General features: G+C 37.7%; 1 protein-coding gene across 1 annotated transcript; it reads right to left on the bottom strand.

Annotated features, from left to right (window-relative positions):
* Window positions 1-8,323: 8,323 nt before the first annotated feature.
* On the bottom strand, window positions 8,324-9,259 carry LOC114078917 (olfactory receptor 2D3-like). Its single transcript, XM_027919973.1, has one exon. The coding sequence runs from the start codon at window positions 9,245-9,247 to the stop codon at window positions 8,324-8,326; it is 924 nt and encodes a 307-aa protein (XP_027775774.1). The 5' UTR covers window positions 9,248-9,259.
* Window positions 9,260-16,556: the final 7,297 nt, after the last annotated feature.

Raw genomic sequence — 16,556 nt, 5'->3', positions numbered from 1 at the left:
GCTTATTATAGTGTTAACTACAAGTATACAGCATTGATAAAAAGAACACAAACGGGAATAAAGGGAAGGAACATAACTTTCCTGTGTTCATATGTGAATACCAGTGAAACTCCACATCATATACAACCACAAGAAGGGGATCCTAAGCAGAGTAAGTTATACTACATGTATGTATAATATATCAACATACACTCTACTGACATGTACATCAAAAAACAAGTAAAAAAACACCAAAGATTAAAAAATCCAAATATCAGCTGGATGAGGTGGCACATGGCTGTAATCCCAGTGGCTCGTGAGGCTGAGACAGGAGGATCCTTAATTCAAAGCCAGCTTCATAAAAAGAAAGGTGCTAAGCAACTCAGTAAGACCTTGTCTCTAAGTAGCATACAAAATAGAGCTGGCGCTGTGACTCGGTGATGCAGTGCCCCTGAGTTCAATCCCCAGTGTGTGTGTGTGTGTGTGTGTGTGTGTATATATTGCAGAAAATCCAAATGATGAAATACTACATAGTCAATAAAAATGTCAAGTGTTTTAAAACATCAAAAATGTTGGCAGGATATTTAAGATAAAAGAGTGGGTTCTAAAATATTTTACACTGTTTTTCTCATTTCAACATTTGTCTTTCTAAGTTGTGCGTGTATATTTTTCTGGGTGTTGGAATGACAAGTGATTTTCTCTTTTCATTTTTATAGGTTTTTTGGGGGGAGGGGGCAGTGGCAGGGATTGAACTCTGGAGTACTCAACCATTGAGCCACATCCCCAGCCCTATTTTGTATTTTATTGAGAGACAGAGTCTCACTGAGTTGCTTAGCACCTCACTTTTGCTGAGGCTGGCTTTGAACTAAGGATCCTCCTGCCTCAAGGCTTCGGAGCTGCTGGGATTACAGGTGTGTGCCACTGTACCCCATCAATCTTTGTTTGACTTTATAGTTCCTAAATGTTTTAACACAAAAGCATATTGTTTGCAATCTGAAAATGAATAATAACTTTCCACGAGATCCATTATAATCTGGACCCCTCTTTACTTCTTCACTGCCAACTCTTCTTTCTTTAAATCCTCCAACTTTATGAACATCCTTTCCTAAAGCTGCTACTGATTGAGAAGCCTTGCATTAAACTTTGTAAGCATAATTTTATTCAACCTTCAGAAGATGCTACTCTTTGTCCAACCTATTTATTTAATAAAGCTAAGTCATAGGGTGATAAAGTATGATTTATGGGTTGAAAGCTGGGCTTGGAACCCAGGTTCCCAGATCCAGATTACATTCTCTTATCCACTACCCTATATTACCTCTTTTTCAAAACCTGATAATGTTGAAGTAATAATTGGTGGCAATGCAAAACAAGAGTGAAATCAAGTAGACTTTTATTTTGTTGTATACTAACATAGACACTAGCTGCTTTTCTTGATGCTTATTTTTTGTTGTTTTCTTGAGTTTAATTTAATTTCACTATCAAACATTCTCAGTATTTCTTACTTTAAAGAGAAAAAAAAAACAGCACAAGTTACCACTGGCAAGAGTTGGAAGTGAGTCCAATGTACACTGCTGGATGAATGAGTAGACCAAACTTGGTATGCTCATACAATGGAATATATTTTGCTCTAAAAAGAAGGAAATCCTATCATATGCTGCATCATGGATGGATCCTGAAACTGTTATGCTAAGTGAAATGAACCAATCACAAAAAGACAAATGTTGTTATGAGTCTTCTTATATGCAACTCATAGAAACAGAAAATGCTGTGGTGGTTTCCAGTGGCTATGGAGCAAGAAAAATGTGGAGTTTTGTTCAATAGGTATAGAGTTTGTTTTATAAGATGAAAAATATAGGTGAAATACTGCTGAACTGTGTAGTTAAAATGGTAAAGATGATAAGTATTACTGATTTAGCCACAAATTTTTGAAAAAATATTTTTGCTTGAAAATAGTAAATCTTTACAACTTTCATTTATCCCGTTATTCCTTGTATCCATTATCTAGTTTTTGTTTGCTTGTCATATTACTGAATTTATCTGGTATCTATTTAGCAGTTACTGCTTCTGTTTTGTATCATACCACTGACTCCTCAAATCCTTTCATCCTCATTATTATTTCCATGAGTGTATTATAACAATTTCATTGAAGCAAAGATCTTTTATCAGTTCATATCCTCTTCAATCTCTATGGCATGCGATATAACTTAACTATAAATATATCTTGAAACCACTTGGCAATTGTCAGAGACTGTATCTTTTGGCTTTTGTTCTTATATTCTGCCATATCATAAGAATGTTCCCTAAAACCCGTCTACAAGATGTTACTTTTATGTTTTTATAATTACCTATGCCCCATGTGGACAAACAAATCACAAAAGAAAGCAAATGATAGTATTAGAAAATGATGAGTCCTTATCCCAGCTGTTATTTTAAATAGCTTATTGGAGAGAAAATTAACATATAAACATGGTGTATGTTTAAGGTATACAACTTGATGTTTTGATACATATACATTGGGAAATGATCATCACAATTAAGGTAATTAATATACCTATCACCTCCACATCTTAACATTTTTCTTCTCCTGTCTTTGGTGATAAAACCTTATTTCAGACCTGCCCTCTTCCCAGATTTCAGGTATAAAATCCATTAACTGTAGTCAATGTAATGTATACCAGATCTCCAGCACTTACTCATCTTGGATAACTGGAATATTAGACCCTTTGATCAGCATCGTTCCATTTCTCCTTTTCCTCAGCTTCTTTTAATTATTTATTATTTTAATTATTTTCTAATACTTTAAATGCTCTATCTTCTATCAATATCCACAGCATAAATACTCATGTCTTTCCTTGCCTTCTATACCAGCCTAAGCCACAAATACCATGTAGTCCTAAACATCACAGTCTTTCACAGGAATATGTTGGTCCCTTTGGCTTTAACCATCATTACATGCCTACAGTCAACTTTAATAGAACCACTTTCTAGAGCTTTTAATCACTCTATAAGGCAATGTTGACTTTTATTTCCATAATGGCCAGAAAAGGATTTGTGCAGTACCTCATTTTGTACAGTTGTTGCATTATCCTCTATTAGTTTACATGTGTCTGACCTGGGTTGCAGCTTCAAGACCGTTAACATGCGATTTATTTCTATCATCTGTATTTCAATAGTACATCACACATAGTAGGGTTGAATATAGTTACTTGAATGAATGAATAGGCTCATGCCAACACTTTCACGCTAACACATTCACTCTTACAAGAGGAGTGTGAGAGAGAAGAGGGGGCTATATGGGCCACGGAGATATTGAGCACTGACTTCAGGATGGTAAGGTCTTGACTTAGCAACCAACAGAATTCATCTCCAGGTTAAAAAGCTCAGGAACTCACTACCAGCCATGCCTCAATGGAGGAGAATGACTTCAGTACTCTTAAGGACAGGGAAGAGGTGCAGCCTACTGTGGCCGTCCAGGGAAGTCTGAGCTCAACAAGTATCTTGCCTATGTCTCTGAGACTGGAAGGTCAGATTTTAGCCTGGTCCTATCAATTCCAATGCCCCAACAAATTAATTAAAGAGAATGAGAGAGGAAGCCCTGAATGGAGTACTCTGAGACAGCCAGATGCAGAAGAGAATCTCTAGATTAGCCTTTAGTGCCAAAGGAGAGGCAGTGGGTATCCACAGCCCTTGTAGTCACTCTGGTGCCCTCTGTCAAAACCTTAACTATCCGAAGAGGAACTGCAGAACAGGATTCATGAGGAACACCTATTATCTATGGAAACCAGCTGAGAAAGAGACAAAAAAGCCCCCCTCTCTATGAAGAAAATCAAGGTTCAGACTGATTAAAAGTATGAACCCTCTCAGCATCTTACCCACTCTCACCTGGAGCACTGGCAGGTGTAAGCCCAGGAAGTGAGTGCAGTGATGCAGAGGATTAGCAAGTGATGAAAGGTGCAGATCTGCAGCCTGCTAATTCTTCTCCTAATAGGCAACCTCCACTGCATCTTCTCAAATATGCTGAGGTTGAGACATCATCTTACCCTGTCCCAAGTCAAGGAGTACTATTTCAATATAGGACACAATCCCAATCATAAGAAACCAGCCTGGAGGATCTTCCTGAAGGAAGTCTTCAAACCTGAGGTCCTGAGAGCTGTTATACTCAGGGAATTCCCTGGAGCAACCAGTGCAGTGAACTTTCTTAACCTTTCTACAATAAGAGATCCCCAGGGCATTTAAAAATGATCTGAAACTGAAATACCTGATTCTCATCTGATGTCGAATACTATACTGATGTTCCTCTAACCACCCTGTGGCCCTCTGGGATTTCCAGGTCTTTGTCTAAATTTTTAAAATACTGCTTCCAAAAATGATGACACTGTAAAATGCGGCTGATAGAAGTGCAGTCTTTCCTCAGTAGATGTAGAGCATTTATTCCAGGACCTCTGCAGATACCAAATTCTTTGGATGTTCAGGTCCCTCATTCAAAACAGAGTAGTATCTACGTATAAGCTATGAACATCCTCCTATCTATTTAAAATAATCTCCAGATTACTTATAATGCCCAAGACAGTCTTGACATATTTAGTAGATGATTGGCTACAGAAAGTCTGGATATAAAGGACCATTGATATATTCTTCATCATCTGGATGATATCCCCCAAACTAAGAGGATTCAAAACCTGTGTCTGTATTTGAACTCCAAAATGTTCTAATTATACTATTAGGGGAGAAAAACACTAAAGGTACATGGTGTAGTCCCAGATGTCTGGCTATTTAAATGAAGGATTTTCTGTGGCTATTGAAATACAGAAGAATAATGTGAAAGCGGAGTCAGCACAAAACACAAGCCATATAAACAAATTCAAAGATCATTAGTGATTTTCTTATCTAGCTCCTCCCCATCATCCGTAGATTTCATAAGCCAGACTTGCAAGAATATTTCAATCCTCTCTCTTTTCACCTTAGATATCCTCTCTATTCATTTGTCTTGTCATCTCCTCTAGCTCGCTGTTGCCACAACCTTAGCTCAGACCCTCATCTCTTTTTTTTTTTAAGAGAGAGTGAGAGAGGAGAGAGAGAGAGAGAGAGAGAATTTTTTTTAATATTTATTTTTCAGTTCCTGGAGGACACAACATCTTTGTTTGTATGTGGTGCTGAGGATCGAACCCGGGCCGCACGCATGCCAGGCGAGCGCGCTACCACTTGAGCCACATCCCCAGCCCAGACCCTCATCTCTTACCTGGGCTAAACCTCCAGATCACTGATGGATTTTCTTGCTTCCAAGATTTTACCACTCATTCTCCACACAAACCTCAAAGCGATTTTTTCAAAACACATCAGGGATGGCTTTCTATGGAACCCAAAGTAAAATCAGTCACCTTGTCAGTCAAAGTAAAATCAGTCACCACTGCTGTTGAAAGGTTGGATTGTGTCATCCAGAAAAATATGTTCACATGGAAGCTCTGAATGTGACCTCCTTCAAATAAGTTCTTTGCAGTTGTAATGAGTATAATCTGAGAATAACATCATCCTGGGTAAGGGTGGGTCACAAATCCAATAAAAAGTATCTTTATAAAATTAGAGAAGGAGAGACATGGAAGGAAGGCCATGTGAAGACAGTGACAGATATTGGAGTTAATGCTGTCACAGCTAAAGACCCCTACAACCCACCAGAAGCCACCAGTGCTACATCCTATGGAAGAAACTTGGCTGCCTCTGTTTATTACTCGCCACCTGCCCAACTTTCCTGGGAGAACAGTGACTCTAGAATCTGGGGCTGAGTCACTAGTTCTTAAAAACAGACAAACATCTTGAGTTTTTCTTGCTCTAATATTTATTTTTACCAATCTTTGGATTCTTCTGGTTCCTTTGGATAGAGGGAGGGGAAGAATACTGAGTTCAGAAATGTACAAAATCCTTTCTGGCAATAGAGAAGTTACTAGATAGGTGGGTTTGAATACTAGAGAAATATCTCAGATAAACAGTGAAATTGAATTATTCCAAAAGATTTTTCAAGTGTGTTCTTTCTTACATTGTAATGACACAGTACCTGATTCTGATTAATTTTTTTCTCATGCCATATTTGATATGTCAACTATATATTGTTATAAGTCATCTATTGACCTAAAATGCTGCTTTAGCCAGATGCAGTGGCACACACCTGTAATCCCAGCGGCTTGGGAGGCTGAAGCAGGAGGATAGTCAGTTCAAAGCCACCCACAGCAATGGCAAGGTGCTAAGCAACTCAGTGAGATCCTTGTCTCTAAATAAAATACAAAATAGGGTTGGGTATGTGGCTCAGTGGTTGAGTGCCCATGAATTCAGTCCCCAGTACCCACCGCCCCTCCCTGCCCACCAAAAAAAAATGCTGCTTTAATACTTTAGAAAAGGGAAAAGGAGAGGAATGTGAACTGAAACTGAATTCCATGCATGTGTGATTTTCTCAGGATAAACTCAACTACTATATAGAACTATAATGCTCTAATAAAAAATAAAGAAATATAAATATTATAATATATATAAATTCATAATTTAATTATATAGGCTTTGGGCTAATAGATCTATATTTTTTAATGTTCTTTAGTTGAATATTCTTGCTTTCCCCAATATTTAGAAATGGTTCAGTGTCTGATGAAAGCAGCATGCTGAATTCACCAACTGTGTATTTCTTTGTATAGGATCATGTTTGTTCATGTTATCTAAAAATACTACACATCATGCTTGTGTAGTGAATCCATCCTTTCACATTTGATCTCCCATTCTACACACAATACATTCAACACAGAGAATGAAGAGCATTGGATATGAAGGGCAAGCCAGGGGTATTGAAGCAGAGCAGCCAGATGTCAGTGTGGTGAACTTTGATTTCATCAGGACTTTCTTGTTTTCTCTACCCTATGTCATCCTTTACTCTAATTGCTGTTTGTACATTTGTTAATAAAACTTCACAAAGTGAGAGGTGAACTCCAAGTGTAAACTACTTCCTGCAAAATAATAAAGTGTTTCTAGACTCTTCCCACTTCATGAAAGGAGGGTTGGGCAAGATGAGCAGCACTCTTCTCCTCATGCCAAGGTTCCCCACAAAGGGAATCTTCCCCACAAAGGGAATCCTTCTCCATGGTAGAAAGATAGAACAAGCCAGTGGCATATGTGTAAATCTGGGAAAGGAAGTACAACTAAGGGATGCTTGTGCAATAAGACTTTCACCAAGAGAAACAGAGAACCATGGGGGAAAATGGCTAGCACTGACATGATCTACTGCTATGTTTTCATGACCCACAGGCCCTGCAATCAGAATGGGAATTGGTAGAATTCCTGCATACCAATGAGATATTGGGTTTATTCTACTTCACACCTATAGTGACACATTCAGTTGAGTCTGGTGAATAAGACAACTGGATTTTCTTCTAAAGCGGGGACAGCAAGTAGCTGCAGGTATGTTATCAGTGGTGCTTCTGCCATATTGTTATAACAATATTTAGAAAAAGCTAAAGGGACTAATTCATCCCACAAAACAAACTCCAATGTTTCCCCTTATATGTCAGCCATTCAGTTCCACTTCCCACAGAGATCTTAATGGATAGTGGCAAAATCTACAGAGGAGAGGTGAGCATGTCAGAGGGAAGAGAAACTGTGGAGTACTGTAATATCACAGGGTTTTTCACATGACAGTTCTGGTATAGGAAGTTTGTTCTCAATTCTTGTTTCCTCAAGCCAGCAATTATCCTAAGAGAGAGACAGTGTGTGAGATATTAAAGTCTGTTGCTGGACCTTGTTATCTACATTAACAGTTCTCTCCAATTGTGGTTGGATTGTCTATAACAGTAGTTTGGACCTCTACAGATATTTTTTAAATGATCCTATTATCAGAGTTTCATGGAACAAAAATCACTGACATTTTTCTTACAGGAAATTGTGGAATCTGGTCTTTTAATATTTGTCAGGATTTTAAGATGCATAAGTGGCTATGGATGGTACTGGCATGAGTTTAGCAAGTAGTTGTAGAGCTTAGAGCCAAAGGAAATATCCCTGTATGAAAATGGATTGGTGCACCAATAAGACCACATAAATAGAAACCTTGTTCACTATTTAAAATATTTTAATATATTAATCAATAAGCTGTCACCATGCAAATGAGCAGTGGTCATAGAGAATAAAGCTTTAGCATGACTGCAAGTAGACGAACCGGGAAATATTCATAGATGGGTAAAAGGACATGTACACATTGGGTGATGTCTCAGATGAGAGATCATTCAGAATAAAACCTGTTGAAAATGGAGAACTTTCTAATGTCTTCATACCCCTGATTATATACCAATGGAAAGATCACTGCCACTAATAGGTTCTATCTTCTAATTACTCTCCTTAAAGCCTCCTTCACATCCTTGTTCCTTAGGCTATAAATGAATGGGTTCATCATGGAAGTTACGACTGAGTAGAACACTGAGATCACCTTATCCCCTTCATTCATTTTCTTTGAATTTGGCTGCATGTAAGTAAATATTGTTGACCCATAGAAGAAGATAACCACAATAAAATGGGAACCACAGGTAGAGAAGACCTTAAGCCTCCCTTCCCCTGACTGTATTTGAATCACAGTTGAGATAATATTCCTGTAGGAGAAAAGAATGAGAGAGGCAGGACCTAGGAGGATTATTACACCCATTGCAAAGAGAGCCATCTCTGCTTTGTAGGTGTCTTCAGACGCCAGTTTCAAAAGAGCAGGAGGCTCACAAAAGTAATGATTAATTATATTTGGCCCCTGGTATGGGAGACATAAAGTGAAAGTGGTATCTACTAAAGATACAAATACTCCACTAACCCAAGACCCTATGACTAGCAAAACACAAACCCTGTGGGTCATGATGGCAGAGTAGTGCAGGGGCTTGCAGACTGCCACATAGCGGTCATAGGACATCACTGCTAGAAGTGAACTTTCAGTACACCCCATTACTAGAAAGAAAAACATTTGAGTTGAGCACCCAATAAATGAAATGGTCTTTCTTATAACCAGAAAATGGGATAGCATCTTAGGAACAATAGTTGTAGAGAAACAGAAATCCGTAAATGACAGATTTTTGAGGAAGAAGTACATTGGTGTATGAAGCCGAGAGTCAATGTGAATTAGGAGTATGATAAGTAGATTGCCAAACACCGTTAGCAGGTAGATGATGAGAAATACCACAAACAGTAGGATCTGGGTCTGATGATCTGAAGAAAGGCCCAGCAAGATGAATTCAGTCAGGTAAGTTTTGTTTTCTCTGCCCATGGATATTTATGCCTGTCTACAGATTTGAACCATCAAACATTGACTATGATGGGACATCCAATCCAGTAAGTGAGCCCTTCATGGAAGAACAAATGTACTTGATTTTTTAAATTCTTGTAAACATGTAAGACACTGGATTTTCTTATTTCCCATCCTGATATTTCACCTGGAGCCCTTTGGTTGGTAGGTACAGTTACACCAGCATTATGCCTTCTTGGTGATCCTTGCTGGGAGAGTAAATAAATCATAACTGCTGTTTGACAATTGTGTAAATAATACTAGGAAATATCTTCTTGGAAAATTCATGTTATTCATCTGAGGCAAAGAAAAAGAGCATATTATATATGGATTTGAAACAATGAAAGGAATTGTCCCTCTAGTAGAAAGCCCCAGTTATAGTTTACTTTCTAGTTTACTGATTACAGCACAGAACTTACATTTAATTTCATCACATAGCAGATTTAAATAATCAACTTTTACATTTTTTCCAGTGGATTATTTATCATCTATACAAGCACACCTTCCCCCACTAAAAGGCAATTAATACACAGTTTCCATTGTGCTATGATCCACAGTCCTTGTCCTTTCCTAAATTCTTCATTGGATCAGAGAAATAATCTTTGATTGTGATGATGGTGCTCAAGGGTAAGGCAGGTAGGGTCCTCTGTAGTGGAGCTAAAACTATAAAGAGGCGACTAGCCACAGCAACACCACACATTGTGGGGACCTTCATGAAGAACACATGCAGCCACAACAACTGTCCACATACTTGTAATGTCTTATCAGTGTGTGACATCGTTCATGCTGCAGTTTCATTCAGAATGTCCAGTCAGCTGGTTGGGTGCATTGGTAGGAATCAGGCACTGGTCTGATGCTCTGAAGCCAGTCAGACTATTCAAAGTCTCTATTTTTCTGTACACGTGCAACAAAGAACATATGACAGGATCCAAGTTAATGGATAAGTGAATCATAGAAAGAATCAGAGAAGGTAGCAGATGACTGGGACTCAGAGGTATAGTGAGATCCCTGAGAAGGATTGAAATACTCGTCTTAGAACTACCCTTTAGGATAGAGATGTTTGGCGCAGAAAGTCAGCCCTCTGGGCAGGACCATCTTAAGATAGAGGGTAGTCCAAGACTTCAAACATGTAAGGTTTTTCCCCTCTCACATAAGACCCTATGTCTAGCTGGCAGTATAGAAAAAGTGTGAACCATTGTGACTGGACCACTGGCTCATGAGCTGCCAAGTGTGACTTGATTTCAAGTCCACGGGATGACAAGTTTCTATTAAAGAATTTTCATCTAGATTGAGTCTGAATTTAGTCTAGCTTAACTTACCAGAGAGTCCTTTGGCTTTGAGGGAATGAATGGACTCCTACTCCGCATGTAGGCAATGTCACACATGACTTTCTTAGTATTACTAAGCACTATTCATTCCATCTAAAGCATTGTAGGAAATTTAAAAAGCAGAGCTGATGCTGGTCCAGCTAGTTGATCTCCTTGGAATGGAGAGATCATGCAATAAGGAAAATCACAGGGTAATCTGGGGTACTTACCTAGGTGAGAGCGCATCACTGGCAGTTTTAAGTGAAAAGAGGAAGAGACCCTAAATTTGCAAGTCTTTTCTATTTCTCATTCTAACCCCAGAGAGAGAGAGAGTATTGAGGCCTTGGAAGACTCTGGTACTGGTACTTGAAGTACCCTCACAGCCACATTAGTGCTCATCAAACTCTGGCTCCTTCCCACTTCCCAGACAATGGGTGACCAATGTCAAGAAGCTCTGTCTTACATCTGAGGCAGAGCCCTGTGAGTTTAGTGATTCATCCCAAGAAGAGATTACAGGAAAAGTGAAAGAAGCCAGACCCAGTGGCTCACATCCATAATCCCAGTGGCTCGAGAGGCTGAGGCAGGAGGATCATGAGTTCAAAGCCAGCATCACCAATGGCAAGGCACTAAGCAACTCAATGAGACCCTGTCTCTAAATAAAATACAAAATAGGGCAGGGGATGTGGCTCAGTGGCCAAGTGCCCCTGATTTCAATCCCTGGTACTAAAAAAAAAGAAAGAAAGAAAAGAAAAGTGAAAGAGGAAGAGGAAGAAAACACTAATGTTGAAAGGACTGAATCAAGACCAGACAATAGGGAGAGTATGGAAAGGCATAACTAGTTTGAGGAAAATTATACTTTTGGTTTCTCAAAACTCTTAGTACTTAAACTCAACCCCTCATGAAGAGTCCAGTAACAAGATTTCTAGGGTTGAGGATTCTCAAGAAAATTGGAAAAAGAAAAATCTCCTCTCCCAAATAGACTAGCTGTAAAAATAAAGATTTAGCCTTTTCTCAGGATACACCCAAGATTCTGTTTTTTGAGAATCTTATTTCTTTCAAAATCTTCCTTTCTGGTCACTTCACCATCTTCCTCCTTACCTGGAGCCTGGGATGAGTTTGTTTTAGGGCAGGGGAACGATGAATGAGAGGAGTTCACATTAATATACTAGAGATCCAGAGGTCTAAGCTGTAGATGCACAGATAATAGTCTCAGGGACATTCAACCTTCTCTCCTGACAAAATGGATTTTGCACTAGTTTCTATTCCAAACTCTTGCTGTATTCTTGCTGGAAGAAAACACTTATTTTTCAAGCACCAACACTGAGCTGAATCTTTTTCTAAGAGAAACTGTTAAAAGATTGAGGTCCTGAGAGTTGATGTAAACAAGATATTCCCTTGGGTTCTCTTGGGAATAACTCACTTTATTACCTCTTCACACAATGAGATACCTTGGGACATTTCGTTTAGTTTATTTCTGATCATAAATTGAATTCTGCAAATCTCCTTTAATTTCTAACCCTTCCCTAAATATTAAAAAAAAACTGTATGCTCTGAGCATCAGAGGGACACAAGAAGTCACTTACCCCTGTCCCTTCTTTCTCTGATTAGCAGCAGAATCAAGAGTATAAAGGGCATGAGGGTGGCATCTTGGCATCCTCAAACTTAAATTGTCAGATAAATGGAAATATGCACCCTTTTCCAGTAGTTATCTAGTAAAATAAGCTTAAATTATTGTTTGTTTGAGGATCCATGACCATTATTAAATAGCTTTAGCTGGTATTTAAAAACATATCTGAAGAGCTGGAGTTGTAGCTCAGTGGTAGAGCACTTGCCTTGTATGTGTAAGACACTGTGTTTGATTCCCAGCACCACATACAAATAAGCAAATAAAATAAAGGGCCATCAACAACTAAGAAATAAAAAAAAAACACATCTGAGAAAATTTCTGTACGAGGGAATGCCTTCAATTTTTCTCCATTTAGAATGATGTTGGCCTGAGGCTAAGCATAGATTGCCTTTACAATGTTGAAATATGTGCCTGTTGTCCCTAGTTTTTCTAGTGTTTTGAACATAAAGGGGTGATGTATTTTGTCAAATGCTTTTTTTGCATCTATTGAGATGATTACATGATTCTTATCTTTAAGTCTATTGATGTGAGGAATTACATTTATTGATTTCCATATGTTGAACCAACCTTGCATACCTGAGATGAATCCCACTTGATCATGGTGCATAATCTTTTTAATATGTTTTTGTATTCGATTTGCCGGAATTGTATTGATAATTTTTGCATCTATGTTCATTAGAGATATTGGTCTGAAGTTTTATTTCCTTGATGTGTCTTTGCCTGGTTTGGGGATAAGGATGATATTGGCCTCACAGAATGAGTTTGGAATTACTGTCTCTTTTTCAATTTCCTGAAATAAATTGAAGAGTATTGGTATTAGTTCTTCCTTAAAGTCTTGTAGAACTAGGTTACGTATCCATCCAGTTCTGGGCTTTTCTTGGTTAGTAAGCTTCTATTGGCATCTTCTATTTCCTCACTTGATATTGGTCTGTTAAAATTGTGTATATCTTCCTGATTCAATCTGGGCAAATCGTATGACTTAAGAAATTTGTCAATGCCTTCAATGTCTTCTATTTTACTGGAGTATCAGATTTCAAGATAAATCCTAATTATCCTTTCTATTTCTATAGTGTCTCTTGTGATATTACCTCTTTCATCACATATGCTGATAATTTGAGTTCTCTCTCTCCTTCTCTTCTTTAGCGTGGCTAAGGGTCTGTCAATTTTATTTGTTTTTTCAAAGAACCAATTTTTTGTTTTGTCAAATTTTTCCATTGTTTTGTTCATTTCAATTTCATTGATTTCAGCTCTAATTTTAATTATTTCTTGCTTTCTACTGCTTTTTCTGCTGATCTGTTCTTCACCACTTCTATTTAACATAGTTCTTGAAATACTGGCCAGAGCAATTAGACAGACTAAAGAAATTAAAAGGGTATGTATAGGAAAAGAAGAACTTAAATTAGCACTATTTGCTGACAATATGATTCATACCTAGAAGACCCAAAAAACTCCACCAGAAAACTTCTGGAACTAGTAAATGAATTCAGCAAAGTAGCAGGATATAAAATCAACACCCATAAATCAAAGGCACTTCTGTATATCAGTGACAAAGCCTCTGAGAAGGAAATGAGGAAAACTACCCCATTCACAATAACCTAAAATAAATAAATAAATAAGAGACTTGGGAATCAATTTAATGAAGAAGTCAAAGATCTATACAATGAAAACTACAGAACCCTAAAGACAGAAATCAAAGAAGACCTTAGAAGATGGAAAGATCTACCTTGCTCTTGGATAGGCAGAATTAATATTGTCAAAATGACCATACTACCAGAAGTACTATATAGATTTAATGCAATTCCAATCAAAATCTCAATTGTATTCCTCATAGAAATGCAAAAAGCAATCATGAAATTCATCTGCAAAAAGAAGAGATCCAGAATAGCCAAAGCAATCCTTAGCAGGAAGAGTGAAGCAGATGGTATAACTATACCAGACAACTATACTACAGAGCAATAGTAACAAAAACAGCATGGTATTGGCACCAAAACAGACTGGTAGACCAATGGTACAGAATAAAGGACACAGAGACTAACCCACAAAATTACAATTATCTTATATTAGACAAAGGTGCCAAAAACATGCACTGGAGAAATGATAGCATCTTCAACAAATGGTGCTGGGAAAACTGGAAATCCATATGCAACAAGATGAAATTAAACCCCTACCTCTCACCATTCACAAAACTTAACTCAAAATGGATCAAGGACTTAGGAATTAAACCAGAGACTCCACATTTAATAGAAGAAAAAGTAGGCCCTAATCTTCATCATGTGGGATTAGGCCCCAACTTCCTCAATAAGACTCCTATAGCATAAGAATTAAAACCAAGAATCAATAAATGGGATGGAATCAAACTAAAATCTTTCTTCTCAGCAAAAGAAACAATCTGTGAGGTAAACAGAGAGCCTTCATCCTTTGAGCAAATTTTTACCCTTCACACATCAGATAGAACACTAATCTCTAGGGTATACAAAGAACTCAAAAAGCTAAGCACCAAAAAAACAAATTACCCAATCAACAAATGGGCTAAGGACCAGAACAGACACTTCTCAGAAGAGGATATACAATCAATCAACAAATATATGAAAAAATGCTCACCATCTCTAGCAATCAAAGAAATGCAAATCAAAACTACTCTAAGATATCATCTCACTCCAGTCAGAATGGCAGCTATTATGAAGACAAACAACAATAAGTGTTGGCAAGAATGTGGGGGGAAAAGGTACACTCATACATTGCTGGTGGGACTGCAAATTGGTGCAGCCAATATGGAAAGCAGTATGGAGATTCCATGGAAATCTGAAAATGGAACAACCAGCTATTGACCCAGCCTATTCCTCTCCTTGGACTATACCCAAAGGACTTAAAAACAGCATACTACAGGGACACAGCCACATCAATGTTTATAGCAGCACAATTCACAATTGCTAAACTGTGGAGCCAACCTAGATGCCCTTCAGTGATGAATAGATAAAAAATGTTGCATATATACACAGCAATAAAAGAGAATAAAATCATGGCATTTGCAGGTAAATGGATGGCGTTGGAGAAGATAATACTAAGTGAAGTTAGCCAATCCCCCCAAAACAAATGCCAGATGTTTTCTCTGATATTAGAAGGCTGACTCATAGTGGGGTAGGGTGGAGGAGCATGGGAAGAATAGATGAACTCTAGATAGGGAAGAGGAGTGGGAGGAAAAAGGAGGTGACAGGGGATTAGCACGGATGGTGGAATGTGATGGACATCATTATGCAAAGTACATGTATGAAGATACGAATTAGGTGTCAATATATTTTATATACAGAGATATGAAAAATTGTGGTATATATGTGTAATAAGAATTGTAATGCAAAAAAGGTACATGCATAAAGACATGAAATGGCGTGAACATACTTTATATACAAAGATATGAAAATTTGTGTTCTATATGTATAATTAGAATTGTAATGTATTCCACTGTTGTGTATTTAAAAAAGTAAAATCAATAAAAAAAAGAAAAGAAAATTTCTGTAAGATTTAAGTATTTGAATTAGTTGACAGATGTAGGAACAGATTCATATTTTTCTAGGTTATACTATATTGATTCTGTTTGCTTGTTTTGTTGTTACCAGGGATTGAACCTAGGGGAACTTAACCACTAAGCCACATCCCCAGTCCTATTTTTATTTTCTATTTTGAGATAGGGTCTCACTGAGTTGCTTATGGCCTCACTAAATTGCTGAGGCTGGTTTTGAACTCAAGATTCTTCTGCCTCAATCTCCCAAACTGCTGGGATTACAGGTGTGCACCTGGCTGGGCTTTTCCAGCAAGATTTATTTCTATTTGTGCAAAATTTTTTATAATCTTTTATCATATTTATTAATAAACTTTGCCTATATACCTTTATTAAGACTACCAGTGAAATATATATTTATAACAGTAATTATTGATACATTTTATCTGCAAGAGTATTTTAATTCTAATTACTTAACTCTTTAGTCATTATTGCATACATAGGATTTGATAACTTGTCTACAAAATCGAAGGGGTAAGAAAGAAAAAACACTGAAAGAAGATAGTGACTAGTCTAAGGTCAACAGAACTGAAATCATCTGGAGCGGTTGTCTGAGTCTAATCCTAAAACAGTAACTCTTACCTCATCCTGTTCCACTTCCCAATTATCCAGGCTCTGGATAATTTTCTACAGGGGAAGTTAATGTTGTGATACTGCAAGAAAATGGATCATGAAAGGATTGCTTTGTCCTAACTCAAGAATAATAAGGCCACAGATTAAATTAAATAAATTCTGAAAATTAAAAAGGCAAATAAGGGGCTGGGGCTGGGACTCAGTGACAGAGTGCTTGCCTAGCACACA

The sequence above is a fragment of the Marmota flaviventris genome, chromosome 9 (assembly GCF_047511675.1).
Source record: "Marmota flaviventris isolate mMarFla1 chromosome 9, mMarFla1.hap1, whole genome shotgun sequence".
NCBI lineage: Eukaryota > Metazoa > Chordata > Mammalia > Rodentia > Sciuridae > Marmota > Marmota flaviventris.
Note: the sequence above shows the minus strand (reverse complement) of the source record. Positions and strands in the feature narration are given on the sequence as shown.

Excerpts from the sequence above, each read along its gene's own strand:
- LOC114078917 (XM_027919973.1), bottom strand. The coding sequence starts at position 9,247 with ATGGGCAGAGAAAACAAAACTTACCTGACTGAATTCATCTTGCTGGGC.